Raw genomic sequence first — 22,582 nt, 5'->3', positions numbered from 1 at the left:
CATTGTGGTTTTGATTTGCATTTCCCTGATGGTTAGTGATGTTGAACATTATTTTTTTTTATTCCTTTTGGTCATTTCTATATTTTCTCTTGTGGCATGTCTATTAGTGTATTTTGTTCCCCCCCCCCTTTTTTTTTAGATGTAGTCCTGCTCTGTTGCCCAAGTTGGAGTGCAGTGGTGCAATCTGGGCTCACTGCAACCTCCACCTCCCTGGTTCAAGCAATTCTCCTGGGTCAGCCTCCTGAATAGCTGGGATTACAGGCACACGCCACCACATTTGGCTAAATTTTTGTATTTTTAGTAGAGAAGGGATTTCACCATATTGGTCAGGCTGGTCTCAAACTCCTGGCCTCAGGGAATCTCCCTGCCTCAGCCTCCCAATTTGGCCCATTTTTAAATAAGTTACTTATGTTTTTGCTGTTGAGTTGTTTAAGTTTCTTAAATAATCTGGGCATTAACTCCTTAGCAGATGTATAGTTTGCAAATATTGTATCCCATTCTGTAAGTAAGTTGTCTCTTCACTCATATTAAGTTTCCTTTGCTGTGCAAAAGCTTTTTAGTTTGATGAAACCCCATTTATCTATTTTTGCTTCTGTTGCCTGTGCTTTTGACGTCTCATTCAAAAAATTCTTGTCCAACCCAGTCATGGAGAATTTCCCGTATGTTATCTTCCAGTAGTTTTTCATAGTTTTGAATTTTACATTTAGGTCTTTAATTGAGTTTGAGTTGATTTTTGTATAAGTTAAAAGATAGAGGTCTAATTTCATTCTCCCACATGTGGATATCCAGTCTTCCCAGTACCATTTCATGAAGAGACTGTCTGTATCCCTATGTGTGCTCTTGACTCCTTTTTTTGAAAATCAGTTGAATTTAGGTATGAGAATTTATTCCTGAGCTGTATATTCTGTTCCATTGGTCTATGTGTTTGCTTTATGCCAGTATCATGCTGTTTTGCTTACTATGGCTTTGTAGTGTATTTTGAAGTCAGGTAGAGTGGTGCCTCCAGCTTTGTTATTTTTGCACAGGATTGCTTTGGTTATTACAGGTCTTTTCTGGTTTCATACAAATTTTAGGATTTTTTTTTCTATTTCTGTGAAGAATTTCATTGGTATTTTGATGGAGATTGCATTGAATCTCTAGGACATTTTGTTAGTATGGTCATTTCAACAGTATCAGTTCTTCCAATCCATTAGTATATAGTGTCTTTCCATTTTTTGTTTATTGTAATTTTTTTCCGTCAGTGTTTTATAGTTTTCATTGTAGAGATCTTTCATCACCTTGATTAAATTTATCTGCAGATTTCTTGGTAGCTATTGTAAATGGAATTCCTTTCTTGATGAGTTTTTCAGGTAGTTCACTATTAGCATACAGAAACACCACTGAATTTTCTGTGTTGATTTTGTATCCTACAACTTTACTGAGTTTATTATTTCTAGTAGTTTTTGGTAAAGTCTTTAGGGTTCTCACTCTATATATCTATAAGTGTATATAGAAAGAACCCTAAAGAGAGAAAGAGAGCTCATATATATATCTATATATATATCTATATGATCAGATATATATCATATGTGACACATATATGATATATATATATGATCATATTTTCTACAAACAGAGACAATCTGACTTCCTTCTTTCCAGTTTGGATCCCTCTTATTTATTTCTTTTGTCTAATTGCTCTGACTAGGACCTCCAGTACTATGCTAAATAGAAGTGGTGGAAGTTGACATCCTTGTCTTCTTCCATATCATAGAGGAAAAGCATTTTACTTTTCCCCATAAATATGATGTTAGCTGTGGTTCTGTCACATATGGCCTTTATTGTGTTGAGGTACCCTCCTTCTATATCTACTTTGTTGACAGTTTTTATCATAAAGGAATGTTGACTTTTGTCGAGTGCTCTTTTTGCATCTATTGAAATGATCACATTGTTTTTGTTTTTCTTTCTATTATGGTGGTGTATCATATTTACTGATTTGTGCATATTAAACCATCCTTCCATCCCTGGGATGAATCCCACTTGATCATAGTGAATAATCTTTTTAGTGTGCTGTTGAAGTCAGTTTACTATTATCTTGTCGAGAATTTTTGTGTCTATGTTCTTCCGGAATATTGGCCTATCATTTTCATTTTGTGTGTGTCTTTGGTTTTAGAATCAGGGTATTGTGAGCCTTATAAAATGAGCATGGTAGTATTCCTTCCTCATTACTTTTGTGGAAAAATTTATGGAGAATTGGTATTCAACTGTTTGGTAGAATTCAGCAGTGAAGCCATCAGGTCCTGGGTGGTGGTGGTGGTGGTGGTTTTGATGGAAGATGTTTTATTACTGATTCAATTTCCAAACTCATTATTGATGTGCTCAGATGTTCTATTTCTTCACAATTTAATCTTGGTAGTTGTATGTGTGCAGAAATTTATTCATTTTATTCTACATTATCAAATTTGTTGGCATATAGTTAAGAGTAATATCTTTCAATCCCTTGTGTTTCTGTAGTGTATCAGTTGTAATGTCTCCTTTTTCATCTTTTATTTATTTGAATTTTCTCTCTTTTTGTCTTAGTTTAGCTAAAGGTTTTGTCAGTTTTACCTTTACACTTTGTTTTTTTTTTTTTTTGTCTTTTGAAATATTTTTTAGTGTCTGTTTCATTTATATCTGCTGTGAGCTTTATGATTTCCTTCCTTCTACCAAGTTTGGGTTCAGTTTGTTCTTGATGTTCTAGTTACTTGAAGTGTGTAATTTTGCTGTGTAATTTGAAAATCTTTGTTCTTTTTTGATGTATGCTTTTACTACTACACTTTTCTATTAGAACTGCTTTTGCCATGTTCCATAGGTTTAGGTATGATGGATTTTCATTCTTACTTGTCTCAGTGACTTTTGAAATTTTCCTATTAATGTCTTAATTAGACCCATTGGTTTCTTGGGTGCATGCTATTTCATTTCCATGTTTTTATAAAATTTCCAAGGGCTTTCCTGTTGTTGATTTCTGACTTTATATCATTATCATTGTAGTCAGAAAAGATACTTCATATGATATCTGTCTTCTTAAATTTGTTAAGACTTACTATGTGTCCTAATATATGATTGGTCCTGGAGAACGTTTGGTGTACAATTGAGAATAATGTGTATTCTGCAGCTGTTGGATGATGTACTAGTCCGTTTTCATACTGCTGATAAAGACATACCCGAGACTGGGTAATTTACAGAGAAAAAGGTTTAGTGGACTCATAGTTCCATGTAACTGGGGAGGTCTCACAATCATGGTGGAAGGTGAAAGACACGTCTTACATAGTGGCAAACAAAATAGAAATGAGAACCGAGTGAAAAGGGTTCCCCCTTATAAAACCATCAGATCTTATGAGACGTATTCACTACCACAAGAATAGTATGGGGGAAGCTGCCCCCATGATTCAGTTATCTCCCACTGGTTCCCTCCCACAACATGTATGAATTATGGGAGCTGCAATCAAGATGAGATTTGGGTGAGGATATAGAGCCAAACCATAACAGATGAGATCTTCTTTATCTGCTGGGTCCATTTGGTCTGTGGTATGGTTTGAGTCTGTCATTTCTTGGTTGATTTTCTCTTCTGATAATCTGTCCATTTTTCAAGTGGAGTGTTGAAGTTTCCTACTAATATTGTATTGCAGTCTATCTCTACCTTTAAATCTAATATTTGCTTTATATATCTGGGTGCTCTGGTATTGGGTACCTATATAGTTGCACCTAAGATATGTTACGTCCTCTTGTTGAATTGGCCCCTTTATCATTATACAGTGACACTCTTTGTTTTTTTTTAAATAGTTTTTTACTTAAAGCCTTTTAAAATCTGCCATGACTGTGGCTACTCCTGCTTGCTTTTCATTTGTTTGCATAAAATATATTTTACCATCTCTTCACTTTCTGTCTGTTTGTCTTTAATAGTGAGGTAAGTATCATGTAGGCAGCATATAGGGGGGTTTTGCTATCTGAATCCATTTATCCAATTTATATATTTTAATTAGAGTTTAATCCACTTATATTCAGGTTTATTTTTGATAAATTAGGACTTCCTTCTACCATTTCATTAATTGTTTTTTAGATTACTTGTTCAGGTCTTCCTTTCTTATTGTTTACCTCTGTAGTTTGGTGATTTTCTGTGGTGCTAAGCTTTGTTTCTTTTTCCGTTTTTGTTTGTGTATCTGCTGTAATTTGTTTCTTTCTCATTAGTGAAGCTAACGTACAAAGTCCTATGTTTATAACACACTATTTTAAACTGATAACAACTTAACTTTTGTCACATAAAAATACTCTTGACTTCTCCCCTCTACACACACAATTTATATTTTTGTTACCTTACATTACATCTTTATGAATGGTAGACTCCATGGAACATAGAATCTATGTCACAGCTAAATCAATTCTTTAATGGCAACATTAAAGCAGCTCAGAGAATGTGAGAAATTGGTGTGGCTGTATTTAGCTTTTAAAAACTGTATTTCATAACTTTTTCATTAAAAAGTCTTTATAAAAGTTTGCTAATGCCTAATCTTTACAACCAGCCACTGTAGACTTCACAAGATAAATATATTATTTCAATAGTAATTGAGGCAGAATTTTTGTGCTGTTCTTGCCCTTAGAGATTGTGTGTTATCCTCAGATGTAATTCTTTGATTTTTTTTTCTTTTCATGTTGTTACACATAGTTATCAACAATCAATGTGAGAATAACCGTTGAACATTTTCAAGCATTAAGATTTGTTTATCCAGCTGCACAATGAGACAACCAATACTCTTGGGTCTTTACCTCTTGCCCTGGGGACAGAATACACCTGATTATTAACTTAAAGGTATGATTGGAATTGTATCAATTTTTCTTGGTCACCTAGTTTTAGAAATATGTAATAACAATAAGCTTGGGTCTGCTTCTTCAGAAGTCTAGGAGGTGGAGTGATGGTTCTCTGAAGAGGCTGAAAACAAAGTATGTGTTTTCACAAGGCTTAATAGAATATGTTAAGACACAGGCCATTAACACAAAAGTGAAAGAAATGCAAAAAAAGTATGAAAGTAAGGACTTGAGAAGGGAAGTTTTATTTTTAACTCTAAGATTCATATGAATTATATGAAAGTAAATGTCCTATCCTTAAAATTAGCCAAAGGAAGCACTTTAATCATCAATATGATACGGCTTTTCATACTCCTATCTAAAGATATCCTAAACTAAGATCCAATTTTCTAAGAAAAGACCTTTTACTCATGCTTTAAGGCATGTAAAGTGATATTCCTACCACATCACATCATGCTGTTTACATGTATGATTTAAACTGCATTTATTCTTCAACTCACTGGTTTCTTAGGCTTCTTATCTTTCCTTGCATGCTTAGATAATTTTATGTAAAATTCATTTTTGGAAGTTTAGTTGCTGGGCACAGTGGCTGTCACCTGTAATCCCAGTACTTTGGGAATTCAAGGCAGGTGGATTGCTTGAGTCTGGGAGTTTGAGACCAGCATGGGAAAGATGACAAACCCCATTTGTACAAAAATAAAAATATTAGCTGGATATGGTGGCACATGCTTGTGGTCTCAGCTACTCCAGAGGCTGAGGTGGGAAGATGACTTGAATCCAGGAGGCAGAGGTGTAAGTGAGCCAAGATCATGCCCTGCACTCCAGCCTGGGCAACGGAGCCAGACCCTGCTTCAAAAAAAAAAAAAAAAAAAAAAGAAAAAAAAGAAAAAAAAAAGTCTGGTAAGATTTGATTTCTATGTGGTTCAGAACTAGGAAAGCTCCAGGGCTAATGACTTGGAATCAACCCAAATGTCCATCAGTGACAGACTGGATTAAGAAAATGTGGCACATATACACCATGGAATACTATGCAGCCATAAAAAAGGATGAGTTTGTGTCCTTTGTAGGGACATGGATGCAGCTGGAAACCATCATTCTTAGCAAACTATCACAAGAACAGAAAGCCAAACACTGCATGTTCTCACTCATAGGTGGGAACTGAACAATGAGATCACTTGGACTCGGGAAGGGGAACATCACACACCGGGGCCTATCATGGGGAGGGGGGAGGGATTGCATTAGGAGTTATATCTGATGTAAATGACGAGTTGATGGGTGCTGACGAGTTTATGGGTGCAGCACAGCAACATGGCACAAGTATACATATGTAACAAACCTGCACGTTATGCACATGTACCCTAGAACTTAAAGTATAATAATAAAAAAAAAATTTTTAAAAAAATGGTCATTGCTACTTGCATTTTTTGTGAAGCCAGCATACATGCAACATGCAACTTAAAAACCAAGCTATTTAATATGTAGCTTAGATTTCAGGTTGCCTTTGAGGTTTGATTATTGCAGAGATCAACTCCCAGACCAAATATAGATTAATTCTGCATTTGGTCTCTTTATCATATGAAACATCCCAGCCTTGGGTATAAATTAAGAGCAAATACAGACGTCCTTGTCAGGTGGTTGCTTCTCTGCACCTCCCATAGGTGGCGGTGAACTAAGACCATCAAGAGAGAAGTCAGAATAGTATCTTAGATGACGTTAAATTATGTTTCAGTAACTCATAAACGCTGTCAGTGAGCTTGCAGCATTGCTGGAGCATACCTCTTAGAATCCAAGGGATGAAAAGCAGGTACAAATAAATTGTGTATTGAGTGACTTTCAGACTGCAGTAGTATTAATTTTGTTTCAATGTTGAAATGTTGTCATTGAAGAAGTCCTAGATTCCACATGAGCTTATACACTGAGAGTTCACAATGAGATGCAGCATTATTTTGAGCTATAATCTAGGTAATGTGAGGAACTAGAGAAAGCAGAATAGATTCTTAGGAAGTAGAAATAGAGAGCTCATCTAAATTACAAATGTATTTTTTGTGTAGGCTTTAACTGGTTTTACAGGAGGCTACAAGGTACAAACTATGAATCCTCAATAGACTAGGGAAAACATAGCAAAAATTTTCTTGTAAACAATAAAATAAATAAATGTATGCATACTGTATTCTCTCCACATTGCGTGGTTGAATAGATAGAAATTTGATTTAAGAGGAATTGATGATTCACTCTTATCTCAGTTATTAGGTCAAGTAATTTATATTTCTAGGACTTTTATTTGCATGTGTGTGAAAAATTATAAAATATCTCAGTTATCAGGCAAAGGACTTTATGTCCCTGGGAATCCACTTGTCCTCTTTAACACAGAACTTAGATTAGATTATTAGCTCTTAGATTTTCCTAATTATCAGAAAATCCTAAAGTCTTATACAAAAATGCAGATTCCCTACAAGCACCAATATTGGAAGCTCCAGAGGAGAATCCTAAGAATCTGTATTTTTAGCAAAAGCTGGTAGTGGTTCTGATGGTAAGAAAGATTGGGGAAACATTAGATTAAATGATGTGTAAAGTAAGTGCCATGTGATTGAATGTCACAATTTATTTTAAAAATTTCTTGAGATGAATTGTAAATGTGACAATTCATTCTAGCTTATCTCCTAAATAGCATCAAGGACCCTATATTCTCTCTTTGAATTGCATTACAAAGATGCTAACTTAAATGCAGTCAGTGGAAGGTAGCTGAATCACAAAAAATGATGGTGTGTCTTATAGTTAATAAGAGCTTTTGTTAATGGTGAAGATTTTATCTGTGCTTTTAGTTCTGTAGAAAGGAGAGGGTGTCAATGCACTATCCCTTTCTAGCTGGTAGAAAACTGACTGTATTAGTTTGCTGTTACTATCTCTATAGAATATTCCACACCTCCTTCCCTCTTTTATCTGCTTAGCAAACAGTTCTATCCTTGATTTTGTTCAAGTAGATTTCCTTTCCTGATAACCATATTTTGATTACCAGCTAGCATAAATATTCAGACACATGTAGAGTTACATTTTCATTTTGTATTAAGTAACTGGCATTTTGTTTTATGGTTACTTTCTGGGGATACTGTCCACTGAAGACCAGATGCAAGCTGAATATAGGGGGAGACACTGTAAGAGGCTGGCATGAGGCACTAGTGCTTATTTTCTTCTACTGTAAAATGCCTGGGCATGAAGGGGAAAAGGCCTGGATGTAATTGGATCTGGAATTTCTGACCTAATGCTTTAAACGGATTTCTGATTTGAGGCACTGCTTGAGACAAACTCATCCTCTTAAATAGGAGCCTGGGGCAGTGGCTGGACACCAGAGTACATGAACAAAAAGTAGAAATCAGGCTTATCTTGTGACAGATGAAGCTGAGGTGACTGCTTGAATATTTACCCCAGGCATAACTGAGATAAAGGACCATCCTGCTGAGCTGCCAGATAATGCAATGAGAATGGTTTTCATAACTAATTCCCAGTTTTCAGGGAAAGTAGTATACTAATGTTTCAGAATTGAATACTTAATTTTTATTTTTGTATGTACAAAAATATACTTGATGAGTTTGGGAAAAGCATTAATGGACAATTTCATCGGTTTGATGTATAGAGATGCTCTCTATCACTTAGCTTAATATGAATACGTGGCTCTATACAACAGTGTGTTTCTTTTTTCTTAGTTGTGTGACTTACTGCCATCAAAAATCCCATTATACAAATGTGTATAATGAGAAAGGCTGCAACATAGTTTAGTGAAATTATGATGAAAGATGTTTAGCAGAACTTTGACCAAATATATAATCAAAAATAGTTAATTTGCATAGCTAGTCTACAAAGTACCTAGGATCTCATGAACTGAAGATCCAGAAAGTTCTTGCAAATGGAATTTTTTAAATAGAAAAGCCAAAGGGCTTTCATATGAAAGAGCAGTTGGTTGTTCTACTGCCACATCTTCAGAAACTGAAAAAGAAACACAAAAACAAAAAGCCTTAAGAAATTTATGACCCTCAACGTGTTGAAAAATTAAATTACTTCAAATCACATAAGTAATGAAATATCTCTTAAATATTCAAGGATAACTTGGGTTGCAAGGTCTAAACCACCAAAAAGATTTTACTCTAGATTTCTAGAATTAAAATTATCTATTTTTTTTCAAGTAGTTAAGGAGTGATGTTTAGTTTCTATGTTAAAGGGTTTGCAACATTTATGAATATTCCTGTGTTCTTATGATTCTTTGGTCTTGTAAGGTCTGTTATATATATTAGCCTTATTGTGAGGAGAAATGTATGTTAAATTACAGACTTTGATGAGCTAAATTCCCCCACTCCCGAACTACATTATAATGTACACATTATGTCACAGTTAATGTTCACCATACCCTCAAATACCATTTTGGGAATCAGTGGCTTAGGTGACACCAAAGAATTTCCATGTGTAAGTATTAAAAAAGATAGCATTAACATTATATTTTTATTTTCAAGGATGTCAAATTTGAAGAGCAATTACAAAGTGGACAAGAACTTGACAATAAAAAACTTTAAAGTTACATTTCAAATGAAATACTCTAATTTTAAAGAAGAAAATATTATTAACAGCATTGGTTTTTGTTAAAATAAAAACTTTACCCACATTAAATTTAACATAATTTAATTGAGGAAGGAAAGATTCATGAATTGGGCAGCACTCAGAACCAGGAGCAGTTCAGAGAGCTCCACCCAGTAACATGGGCAGGCAGTACTTGTAGACAGAAAAAAGAAGTGACATACACAAACAGCTTGATTGCTTAGAGCTCAGCATTTGCCTTATTTGAGCATGGTGTGATAACGCATTTGCTTTATATGGACATGGTCTAATCATTTGTGCTGAAGTTTGGCTGCTGTGATTGACACTGGGCTATGAGAGTATACTCTTAGTTAATTGCAGGTTGTTTACATAATAAGTTAGGTTGCTGTTTGTTATGTAGGGATTCAAAGTACTAAGGTACTAAGTATGGAGGAAGCTTTAAGCCAAATTTAATTTAATCTGATAGTTTCAAAAGCAGTTATTATTTTCACTAAAATGAGATTTTAAAATCTAAATTGAAAAAAGTGTTTATTTTGGAAAAACATTTATTTTACAGAGCTTGCTCCTCTTGTAAGGGTCCAAGGTCAGTTACATAATGAATATTAAGGTGCCATGAAAAAAAAAATAAAGTGTGACACATGTAGAAAATGTTATATTATTATTATAATGCTAACCACTTGGTAGATGTTAAAATTTTATAGTAAGAATAGTTATTTAAATATAAATAACTGTCTAAATTGGTTTTGTATTATTTGTATAGCTTCCTCTGTCATTTAACACCTATTAGTGACTATGTGATCAGTAAAAAAAGCTAAGAAGCCTAGTAAAAGAGAAAGTGAAAGTAAAAATTTGAATCATTTGGACCTTTTAAACCAGTCAAGAATTAGACTCTTTGACTGTTTGGACATCATTTAACCAATGGTGTTTCTATGGGCCTATGGATGAGTTACTTAAATTTTGTGGTTCTCATTTATTCAAATGTAAAATAAGAATTTTAGATTCTAAATGTTCTCTATGGACCCATTTAGTGTTAAAATTATAGATTTAAAAAAATATGTTGTAAGACTGGCCACAACTAATAGCTATTATACAGATATGTAACATATATGATATACATGTATATCAGATATATAACATATACATGTATATCTTATATGTGTATATATGTTTTAATTTATATTATATATTATTTTATATGAATTATATATTATGTATTATTAAATATAATTCTATATAATATAAATTAAAACATATATGCACACACATATGTATGTGTGTGTATGTATTTTAATTCATCTAACAAATGACATTGATATTACTCCAGATAGAAAGTGATGCTTGATAAATAACTGAAGATTGAAGGAAAGGACTTGGAAATGCAGGCATAAGTTGGGGAATGGTAAAAGGAGGATGGTCATGACAAAACTGTATAAATGTAGGTAGAAGTCGAATTGGAATTCAGGAACTAGGCTGTGTAAGGAAGAGAAAGACACGGTTTCAAAGCAAAAGGATGCAGGATTTGTCAGCAGTTTAGATAGTAGTGTGAAATATTAAGGTAATCAGTGTCTTTGGCACATATTTGTTTTTTCGATAGTTTTATGTTATGTAAAACAGGTGGGATATGGCATGGCACCAAGTGTAACACCAACAGTTTTAGTTGAAAGAAGTTTCATTTTTCCTTAAAATACATTGAGAGCTTATAATGTGCTAGTTACTGTGCTGGATGCTGTGTTTGCAGCCCTTGTGTCCTTCAGTGTCCCTCCTGGAGGTTGTCCTTAAAGTCTCATAGGGAAGACAAACACTAAACGCACAAATACTTATGTGATTATCAACTATGAGAAGTTTGTAAAAATAAAAAGAAAATAACCTCACCTTGAGTGGTCAATGAAGGCTTCTCTGAGGAAGTAACATCTAACCTGGAACTTCAGATAGAATTTCTAATTCACAGTAACTAATGGGTGGGTATATGGGACATTGAGCTAGAACAAAAGACAAATGTGGGTTAGTTAAGGTTTAAGTAGGGTTTAAATCTATCATTGTTTTTTTTATTTCTGCATTAGGTCTGCATCAGTGTTAAGCTGCTACATAGAAACATAAAAATAGCGGTAAAAATGGGATTTGGTGTCTCCTTTTACAAAGAGAATGAAAGGCTTATGATTTTTGTAAAAATACTCGTATATTAAAAATAATAAATTAGAGTTCAACCCTTTTCTTTAAAAATACCTTTAATGGTATGGAAGATAAAAAATTTAGTCTGTTGATGGGAAAAAATAACATTTAATAATTTTAAAACTATGCTTCCTAAATAAGAATTTAATTTTGGCATGTGTGAGCCTATTGATTGGACAGTATTACATTATATTCTGTTAAAATCTTATTATACCTTATTAGGTCATTTTTAAATAATAATAACTTTTACTGAAAATTTTAATCAATAACTCTGAACCGTCTTCACCTTTTTCTTGAGTATCAACTGGACCTTTTTAAATTAAATCCTTTGTAACCTTTAGTCAAATAGGTTCCATATAATTTTTAGGATTGGAAAAACTGAAACTGATTTGTCCTCATTCAAATAATATATGAGATGAGAAGTGGGTTACAGGGTATATGGGTTCTCTGAGGGTATTTTAAAATAGCATATGAGTGTGCAGAGTTTCAAGTAGCAAACTAATTTCAAGATGATCAACATTTATTCTTCTTAAAATTTACTTAGACAGGTTTCAGGAAGGCATTGTTATGTATTGGAGGCAAAAACAGAAATGTGACTCTACGTCTAAAAACACACAGAGGAAAATGGAACTGAAATGAACTTTGTGGTTTGTGAATCCTTTAAAAACCGCAAAAAGCAAATTAATCTCATATGACTTGAATACTTAGAGATGATATGTGTGATGATATGTGTAATGTAAGACATTTGTTTACATTTCAAATAAAGATCAGCTCCCCACATCCTCCCTCTTTCTCCCTCTCAATGTGCGGATTCTCTTTCACTCAGTAAGATTAGCAGAAAGAATTCTATGTAAGTAAAAAAACATGTCTGAGGTTTTGAATGACCCAATTTCTTAAACCTTTTTTGATTTCTGTTTTAATATTGTTATTATTTACTCTCTGCCCTCAACACAGCAGAGGCCTTGATGGGAAAAGATTTTGTGGGCAAGCGACAGGTGGGTGGTCGAATCTGGAAGACACTAACAAATGAGACTCCTTCCTTCAGAAGAGTATAAAATGAGACATTTTATTAGGGGAAGGGAGGCTGAGTTGATTTAACCATTCCAATGTGCAGATATATTAGAAGACAATTAAGGGATCATAATGCTTCCAAAAATGAAATATTTCAACCATGCAGCACCATCCAACTGCGCTGTTTGGAGATAATTCTCCATGGATTTCTTCTGTTTGGCACAGTTCAGCCTTTGAGCAAAGGGCATATTTAAATGGTCTTTACCTTGAGACATTTGCTTACATTCCAGAGTAAAAATAAGCTCTCCTTGCCACCTCTCTTTCTCTGGAGGGGAGAATGGGCAGACTTGCCAGCAGCCTATTCCAGCTACAGTCTCCTCATTTTGGATTCCTCTCCTATGGGTGTGACTGTGTCACATGCAGGTAAACATCCAGGCCTCCTCATGTTGCCCTGTGGAAATGGAAGGTACTTCTCTGGCTGTTGCTTTTTCTCGTCTTTTCTGTAATATATATATATATATATATATAATGGCAGATTAACTCATTAGCTTCCAAGTAGGGTAAAATCTCAGGCCCTTCATTCTTTCTGCCTTAAACTGCACAAGGACTGGCAAACCCAATGGGAACCAGGCATGGGACATTAATTTAAAAAAGTAGGTGATACGGTTTGGCTCTGTGTCCCCACCTAAATCTCATGTTGATTTTTAATCCCCAGTGTTGGGAGTGGGACTGGTGGGAGGTGATTGGATCATGGGGGTGGGATTTCCCCTTACTGTTCTCATGATAATGAGGGAATTCTCATGAGATATGGTTATTTAAAAGTGTGTCACACTTTCCCCCTTTCCCCTTCATTCTCTTCCTCCTACTCCAGCCATGTAGGAAATTCTGGCTTCCCTTTGCCTTCTGCCATGGTTGTAAGTTTCCTGAGGCCTCCCAAGGCATGCTTCCTGTACAGCCTGTGGAACTGTGAATTGATGAAACCTCTTTTCTTTATAGATTACCCAGTCTCAGTTCTTTACAGCAATGTGAAAATGAACTAATACAGTAGGTGAGGTTTAAAATAATGAATGGCAACTGACAACCTTGATGTGGGTGCATAATAGGGTAGACTAGTGTCTGCAGCAGCTGAGGAGCAATGTCTTCTTGTGAGATACCCTACTTTTAAAATATTGGCAACCAGTCTGACTCAAGAACACTGATGGAGTTAAGCTAAACTGTTATGGACTGAGTTCAGCCCAAGGGCCACCATTTAGTCTTCTCTGTCGTAAATGGTGAGATAGTCAGGATGGGGATGAATTTATTTCTTCTTGGTAACTATGGGATCAGTTGGCACAATGCCTAAGTAGGCACTCATTTTTCTTTTTTGAATCAAAAATTCTCAGCAAGCTATAAGCCAGACGTTAGCTAAGAAGAAATACAATGTAATGCCAAAAGATCAACATAAATTTTGTCATGATTTTGTTTCCCAAAATAAGAACATAGATTTGGTAGACATCATATTTTTCGGTCAGTAATCCTCTTATAGTTCTTGACTACTTATCTATCCCAGCATTTTATTTTGTCTCTACTGTTGCCACAATGTTATTACTATTATCCATTCCTGCGCCCAGTTTCTCACACAGTTTTAATATGGCACTTATGGCTCTTGTTTTATGATAAATGGTTTTCATATGTCTACTATAGTAATTGAGAAACTCCAATTATTCTGCAGTCTTGTGTATGTGATAGAGTCAGCCACAGAGTTAGAGTCATAAAATTTGTCAGGCCAAATCTGAGTTTTATTTCATAGAGATTGGTTTCAGGGTTATGTAAACAATTGCAAAGATGATTTAAAAACCAATATAAATTGTATCCAGCAAATATTTCCCTCAGTATTGACCTAAAAAGTTTGCAGTTCTAAGGTGACTTTCTAAAAGTTCCCAAGAATTGTAGGTTGTGTGGTTAAATATTAGATAGTTGTCTGGATGTGTTTATAAGAGTTTACTTAACACCTTAGTCAGGTGTAAAAATGGGCTAAAAGAGAGCTTCATGTAATGCCTTTCATTCTGTTTGTGCATTTTTAATTATTGGAAAATCCAGTGAAAAATAAGTGGATGTCATTAAGAAGTATAAGAAAGAGTGTAAATATTTTTCCTCTAGGAAATTATAAGTGGATAGCCAGAGAAGATTGTTTATAGCCAAATTGAATAATAGATTGAGATTCTTGAGATTACTATATGTAATTTATTGTTATAAAATGCCACACATTAAATTAGCATTTGAGAAAAAAGTGAAAGTAATAGACACATTGATGACTTATGGCAATAGATATAGAATAAATGCTTTGTATTTGTTTATTGAGATATGATTTAAAGGTCAATTTTATCCTGTTTAGGTGAGCAGTTCTATGAATTTCAACAAATGTACAGTTGTCTTTTGGGATTCAGAGCATCAGCTCCAGGACTGCCCCCATATAACTAAATCAGTACATACTCAAGTCCTGCACTGGGAACAAAGTGTTGGCCCTCTGTATACACATCTTTCACAGCCACAAATATTTTTTATTGTGTGTGGTTTAAAATAAGCCACACATAAGTGGACCAAGGCAGTTCAAACTCATGTTGTTTAAGAGTCAACTGTATACAGTTGTGTAAGCAACCGCCACAACCAAAATAGAGTATATCTCCTCCATTCCCCCAAATCTTCCATTTCCTGATATAGTCAATCTCCTCCTTTTATACCCGCAGCTTCTGTCAACACAAATCTGATTTCTTTCCTAATTGATAGGGTTTGGCTCTGTGTCCCCATCCAAATCTCACCTTGAATTGTAATAATCACCATGGGTCAAGGGTGGGACCAGGTGGAGATATGAGGGTGGTTTCCTCCATACTATTCTCACAAGATCTGATGGTTTTATAAGGGGTTTCACCCTTTGCTCGGGTCTCATTCTCTCTCCTGTCACCATGTTATCTTCCCCTTCTGTCACGATTGTAAGTTTCTTGAGGCCTCCCCAAACCTACAGAACTGTGAGTCAGTTAAACCTCTTTTCTTTGCAAATTACCCAGTCTTAGACAGTTCTTTATACCAGCATGAGAGTAGTCTAATACACCAATAATTCTAACTTTTCTAAAACGGCATAAAAGCAGTTGATAAATGATACAGGCTTTTGAGTCTGGCTTCTTTCACTTACTATAATGCTTTTGAGGTTCACAGCTGTTGTTGCACACATCACTGTTCCTTTTTGTTGCTGAGTGGTATTCTATTGTATGAATGTACTGCAATTTGCTTGTCTGCTTACCAGTTGGGAGATATTTGGATTGATTTGAGCTTTTGGAGATTATTAATAAAGCCGTATAAACCTTATTAATGGGTTCTTGTTTAGACATGTCTTCATTTATCTTGAATAAAGAAATACTTACATGTTCATTGCCATGTCATTTGAAAGTGTATGTTTAATTTTATAAGAACCTGCCAAATTAGTTGTATGATTATGGCTGTGCCATTTAGGATTCTCATCAGGAATGCATTGGAGTCCCAGTTGCTATACAGAGAATATGTGCTTTTTATAAATTTTAAACTGGAATTTCTGCCTTAAATATAATGCATCTTTATATAAAATATATTTGAGACAGAAATTCTTGTTTAAAATTTATAAATTTATAATGTATCTGAAAATACATTATAGTTATAAAACATACCAAAAAACTGATATGTTGTATTGGAATTGTGTAACATTTTACAAATCCATGATGGCTAAAGGGACAGTAAGCAGCAGGTTGAATTAATTCAGTTTCTCTTATGAGTTAATGGAGCCTAAAACATGTGTTTGTGTGTGAGGACAATCATTTCCATATCATTTAAAATTTTTGGTCAGTCATTCAGAGTTTCCTAAATATATAGAAGGATGAGTTCAGGAAAGTTGCTAGAGCCTTGTTAATGTTTAAACCTCAAAGTTCCTATGTGGTTGGCAAGGCCAGTCTGTCTTTACTTGGAGCAGGTGGCAGCCCATGCAAAGAACAACTTGGATGAGCTGGTTCACTTCATAACATTTCCAAGACGATGATAGTTCCAATATTAGTAGAATTGACCTGTACAGATAAGGCAGGTCATTTAAACTAAACTGGATTTTCAGTTGTCTTTTGAGGCACTCCATAAGGTACTGATGGGACTTAGGAGTAAAATTTGGCTTCCCTAATTTCCAGAATAGCAATACTATCTTACATACAATGTATAATGCTTGTGTTTTGATAATCTTCTATTCATTCTGGGGGAAAAAAACATCATAAATGAAAGTGACATTTTCATAATAGAGGCATTTGGGTTTATACTTCTTGTGGTCATTTTCTTAGGATTAGTATTTTAGAATAATTTACCAAGCTTTTTTGCAAGACTAAATTAAATATAGGGTTAAAGTAGGGTTAAACTTTAACAGTCATAACTTTTTCCTGAGGTGTGATTATTATCAAAAAGTCTTTTAAAAATGCTTTTCTTAAATATTCAAAAGAGATTGAGACTATCATACAAATGGACAAGTTTGGTATCTCAAATTGTAACTATTGTTCATTAATTCTCAAGAATGCTAACATTTAGGGGTTAGCAAATTGAAGATATTTTGGTAAAAATTATGATTAAGTTGTGTATTAGAGCAAAACCAAACTGTCTTCTGTCTTGGATTGTTTCTGTGTCCTCCCATTGGCTTTGAATGCAGACAGGAACAATATTAAAATACTTCTCATGCAACATCAAGTAAATTCCAAAAGAAAAATGCCTTGTGCAAATCACATTCTCTAGCATGTTACGGCCCTCTCTGGGTTACAGAATTTTGTCTGAAGTTTTCATAGATAGTCAATTATTTAATTTGTGACTATATAAAGACAATAAAAACATCTTGAAACAATTGACTCCGAACACCAGAATGGAGCTATGAATGTGTATATACCCCTAAAGTTGGTTTACAGCTACTTATATTTACAACAACCTCACTCTCTGTGAAGTGGGATGTTAATACCAATTTTCTATGCCTTCTTATTAATAAGGTAATGATAATCATGAGGAGTAAGACCAAGTCAATAGTATTTATTTTTATTTACCCTGGTTTCTTCTTTATCTTGCTGTTTCTTCTAAGCCATTTGTTAGCATATTCTTTGTTGTATTGCAGTGGGATTTGCATGTATCAGTACAGGACATTTATTAGTGATTAATTTGTATTTGTACCTTTTCACCAATTGTTCAGCCAACTCTATTTTTAAAAATAAAACAGAAAATGTTTTTCTGTAGTATGTTCTTTCAAATTCTGTCTGCTAGTTTAGGTTTATGGAAATTAATTGTATGATTTTGTACTAAATATTCTTTACACATTTTTGTTTTCTCTTCCTATAATGCCTTTCATTCATGATGATGGTGGGAAAAAGGATGCATTTTTATGTTTGGAGAGACTCATTGTAAAACAGCAGGACACTTCCTGTATAACACCATTAAATGTTGTTCAAACAATGTTAGGTGGACTATCTTTGCCCACTAGTTCTATGCAGAAAGATTTCCCAAATTAATTAATTTCCTTAGTGACAAATCAGGGAGAAAATCCTGGTAGACCTCAAGAAAGAGTAGAAAGTTGGGGAAAGTGTTATGAGGTTTGAGGTCAGCAATTTGACCTTTTAAAACTTTCTTTCTCAAGGAGAATGTCAACAAATAATGTATGTGGTAACTTTGAATGAAGGATAGAACTTGAAAAGTAAAACTTCAACTCCCACATATAACATTTGTGAGGAAAATGAAATGAAAACATATGTTTGTATAATGATGGGAAAACATAATGTATTTTTCTAAGTTTGAGTTTGCTAGAAGTTCTTTATTATTAAATTATGCTGGGATTCCTAGTAAGCATGCAATGCATTTGCATAAGTATTAAAATAATTCATCATGATTAATTCTATTACAGTAAATCTCAACCCTAATCACAATCTACCATATACTACAGTGGTTTGTCTATATGTGATATTTCGTATTTTACTAAGTTTTGGTGGAACTGCAGCTCCTGTAGCGGCACAAATGTCATCTGACTTCACTGTGATTAATGTAGTCCTGAAGGAGATCTAATCATGATTAGCCAATTTAATAAAGTGTTACAGAATCAGTGTCATGTGAGAAACATTTTAAAGCCCTTAAAAATGTATATCCTAGCAAGTAACTCTGGTAGAAAATTGGGTTTCTAGGAAGATGAAGAGGTTTAACTTGGGAAATAGATGACCCAGGGGGATCAGGGGACAATTATTTGCCTTCAAATACTTAAAGGACCAGAAGAAAACTACACAAATCTAGAACTAATGGCTGAAAGTTGTAGGGCAGTGGATATTAATCTAATATGCTGAAATTTCAAAAATGGAAACTCATCAGAAAGGCAATGAGCTCCATGAGTCTAACAGGCTCAGTGAAGTATGGAGGTTTCTGTTACTAGAATTATTCAAGGCAAGATGACCACTTATGGAGACTACTGCAAAGTAATTTTTTAATGGCACGGAAGGTTATATTTGGGTAAATTCTAAATTCCTCTTCATCCATTCTGTAAATTTCCCTTACCACATAAACACATTTCTTCTTCTTCTTCTTTTTTTTTTAGATTTATTTATTTATTTATTTATTTATTTAAGATATTGGTGGAGGCTTCAGTGGGAGATGGCTTCACTGGAGATATTGCGATTGATGATCTGTCATTCCTGGACTGCACCCTCTACCCTGGTAAGGGAGAATTTTTAACTTTGGAGTTATCTCTGAATCTGTTTACTTGGAAAACTTCCAAGGAAATCAATATTTCATTTCTACAAAATTTCCAACATGACCTTGCTTTTATTCTTTTTCTCAAATCTATTAACTCTGGAAAAGATATTTTTAGATCCTTGCTAGTAATTAGTTTTAAAGTGTCAAACATAGTGAAGCTGTTTGAATCACGTATGTCTATGTCTTATCACATGCAAAATACTAGAAAATCATGTCTGAATTTAAAATGTGATTCTATTTAAGGAGTTATAATAACCCAACCATTTGCCTTATATTTACATTGTATTGGATACTTTATTAACCTCTCAGTTTACTCTCTGGAAACACTTTAAATATTTCTAAGGATTGTTGTCAACCATCTCACTATATTATAGATTTATGTCTATTAAAATGACATAAATGACATATTTTCCAGATTTATGTATCCATTTTCAAACTTTCCCCTGAACTCCAGACTCATATACTAACTACCTACTCAACAGCTTAACCTGGATGTCTAGTAGGCATCTTAAAGATAATAATAGAAAATAACCTAAAATAAACACAACCCAGGCCTCGAATAGTGTTATGAGGAGAAACCCATTCTGGGAAGTACATAGTGATCTAAGAAGACTGGGTATTAAACTAATGGAGTTTGGCACTCAGACTGAGAACTCTTAAAGTGCACGATAAGAGGGAACATGATCTCCTCCCTGGAGTGATCAGAGGCTGGATTCCAACAACATTCTCAATTGCTGAAAACTTAACATCCATCCCCGCTCTGTCATCTTAGCCTCATTGGTCAGCGCAGCACCAGCTCCATCCCAGGCAGAGTCAGTCAGGGGATGGGGCCAATTCCAATATTTTCAGTTGTAGCTATGTGACACAGCTCTGATCCTACCCACCACTCAGCGTCCTAACAGGATCTGTTGGTGTCACCACTCTGTGTCATGATTTTCATAGAACTCTAGAGACAGCCAAATACTTCTCTTGAAGGCCAGTAAAACAAGAGGCAGAATTGAACAAATTTACCCTTACCTCTCAAGGCCTAAAAGTGAATTCCTGATTACCAGTTGCCTCTCAATCTTGCCATTCCTGCATACCTCCCTATCTCAGCAAATGACAGTTTATGTCTAGCTGCTTATTCCATATTAACAAATCTGATTTATATTAACAAACTCAGTTTAGAATTCACTCCTCATTGCCCTCACCACTTCCCCCTTGGTCCAAGCAACCAGTGTCTATGCATGGATTATTGCAATTGCTTTTTAAATGATCTCTCTGCTCCTACCCTTGTGCGCTATATTCTGAAAACAGCAGCCCACATGTTCCTTTTCAAACTTAGATGAGATTAGGTCATTCAATTGTCAGAATTCCTATGACTCTGTCTCATTCAGAGCAAATCTTAAACTAATGATAGCTTCCAAGGAATAAATGAATAACCCCTTATACCTCTTGAATTCACCTTTCATCAGTGTATATCTCATTCACTATTCCCTACTACAAAGGCCTCTTAGCTAATTCTTAAGTACTGCAGCCAATTTATGGTGTATTAGTCCATTCTCACACTGCTAATAAAGACATACCTGTGACTGGGTAATTTATAAAGAAAGGTGGTTTAATTGACTCCGTTCTACATGGCTAGGAAGGCCTCACAATCATGGCAGAAGGTGAAGGAGGAGCAAAGTCACATCTTACATGGTGCAGGCAAAGAGAGTGTGTGCAGGAGAACTCCCCTTTATAAAACCATCAAATCTTGTAAGACTTATTCACTTTCATAAGAACAGTGTAGGGTGATTCAGTTACCTCTCAATGGGTCCTCCCATGACATGTGGGAATTATGGGAGCTATAATTCAAGATGAGATTTGGGTAGGGACACAGCCAAACCGTATCATATGGTTGGGACTTTTCCATCTACTTTTCCCTGTTCCTGGAACAGGTTTCCTACAGATGTCTATCTGACTCCCTCCCTTACTTCCTTCTGGTCTCTGCCAGAGTTTCTTCAGGGAAACCTCCTCTGAACACACACACACACACACAGTTTCTTATCTGGCATTTTCTATTTATATTCCTGGTGTTATTTTTCTCCATAACACATATCACCCTTATAGTTAAATTTATATTTTCCCCCATATTGATGTTAGTTGCATGAGAGCAGGTGTATTACCTCTTCATTATTTCATCTCCAACACCTACAACAGTATCTGACACATACTAGTACTCAACAAATATTTGTTGGATGGATAAGTAGATAGAGGAATGTCAGTAATTTTAGATGTTTTATGTACTCTTGTTATGTATTTTAGTTTAGTTTTAATATTATTGCTAAAACATTAAATATTTCTGTGTGCCAGAGACTATATTATATATCAGTCAGCTTTTGTTGAAAGCCAGGTCTCAGTAGCTTATGACTGCATTTATTTCTTGCTCTCAAGCGTGTGGGTTGGCATAGAGAATAAGAGCAAAGACACAGATACACAGACAGATAGATCCTAATCATAGCTCTGTGTAGTTTTATGTAGCTCTTAGCTATGTGTCTCTGTTTCATGTGGTCCTATCTCTCTGAGACCCTGGCTAAAAGACCAAGTCCCTATTTGACACATTTCATAGAGGATGGGGAAAAAAAGTGTATTTGAAATTTCTATTGGGACATGGTATACATCTCATTGTGTCTGTTCATGTTCATTATCCATTGATCAGAGCCTAACAATGGGGCAGAGAAGTATTTTCCACCTCCAGGGAGCTCAGCAAGGGTAGGAGAGAGAGAAAATCTTTACAAGAAAGGGAGGTGGTATGTAGGGACAGTATTACAACTGGTCACTCATGCGTATTTTATCTTACGTAATCTTACAATGTTTAGAGAGTCTAGAAGAGTGCCTGGTCCAACATAGGTGAATAGATGTTGTATATGGAGTAGGATTAATGCCTTTATTATACCAATTTTATAGAGGAAATTGAAAAGGAGATAACCTGCTCAAGGGTACCTAGCTGTAAAGTGGCAGAACACAGTGACTGCCTCTTGGGACCATAGTGTTCACCACTAGTGTTACACTGCTCATCAAATCTGCAAGGAAGAGGCTACAATCTCCAATTTACAAATATGAAACATTAAACTTAAAGAGCGTAAGTAGCCTGGATGAGAATACCAAATTAGGGATTGGATTGTGATTTTACCTAAGCTGGTCTGATTTCAATGGCCAGGGCTTCCCCCACATTGCCCCCAAATCTGAGATTAGAGAGAATCACTGTGACCTCAGAGGCAGA

General features: G+C 35.0%; 1 protein-coding gene across 1 annotated transcript in view; it reads left to right on the top strand.

The window, feature by feature from the left end:
- Positions 1-22,582, top strand: part of MALRD1 (MAM and LDL receptor class A domain containing 1) — a 682,023-nt gene that overhangs the window by 188,512 nt on the left and 470,929 nt on the right. Inside the window, exon 19 of the mRNA XM_031652710.1 lies at positions 19,212-19,299. Coding sequence (XP_031508570.1) covers positions 19,212-19,299 — 88 coding nt within the window. The remainder of the gene's footprint in view (positions 1-19,211; positions 19,300-22,582) is intronic.

This window comes from Papio anubis, chromosome 11 (assembly GCF_008728515.1).
Source record: "Papio anubis isolate 15944 chromosome 11, Panubis1.0, whole genome shotgun sequence".
Taxonomy (NCBI): domain Eukaryota; kingdom Metazoa; phylum Chordata; class Mammalia; order Primates; family Cercopithecidae; genus Papio; species Papio anubis.
The sequence above is the reverse complement of the archived record's forward strand: the minus strand, read 5'-3'. Positions and strand labels throughout refer to the sequence as shown.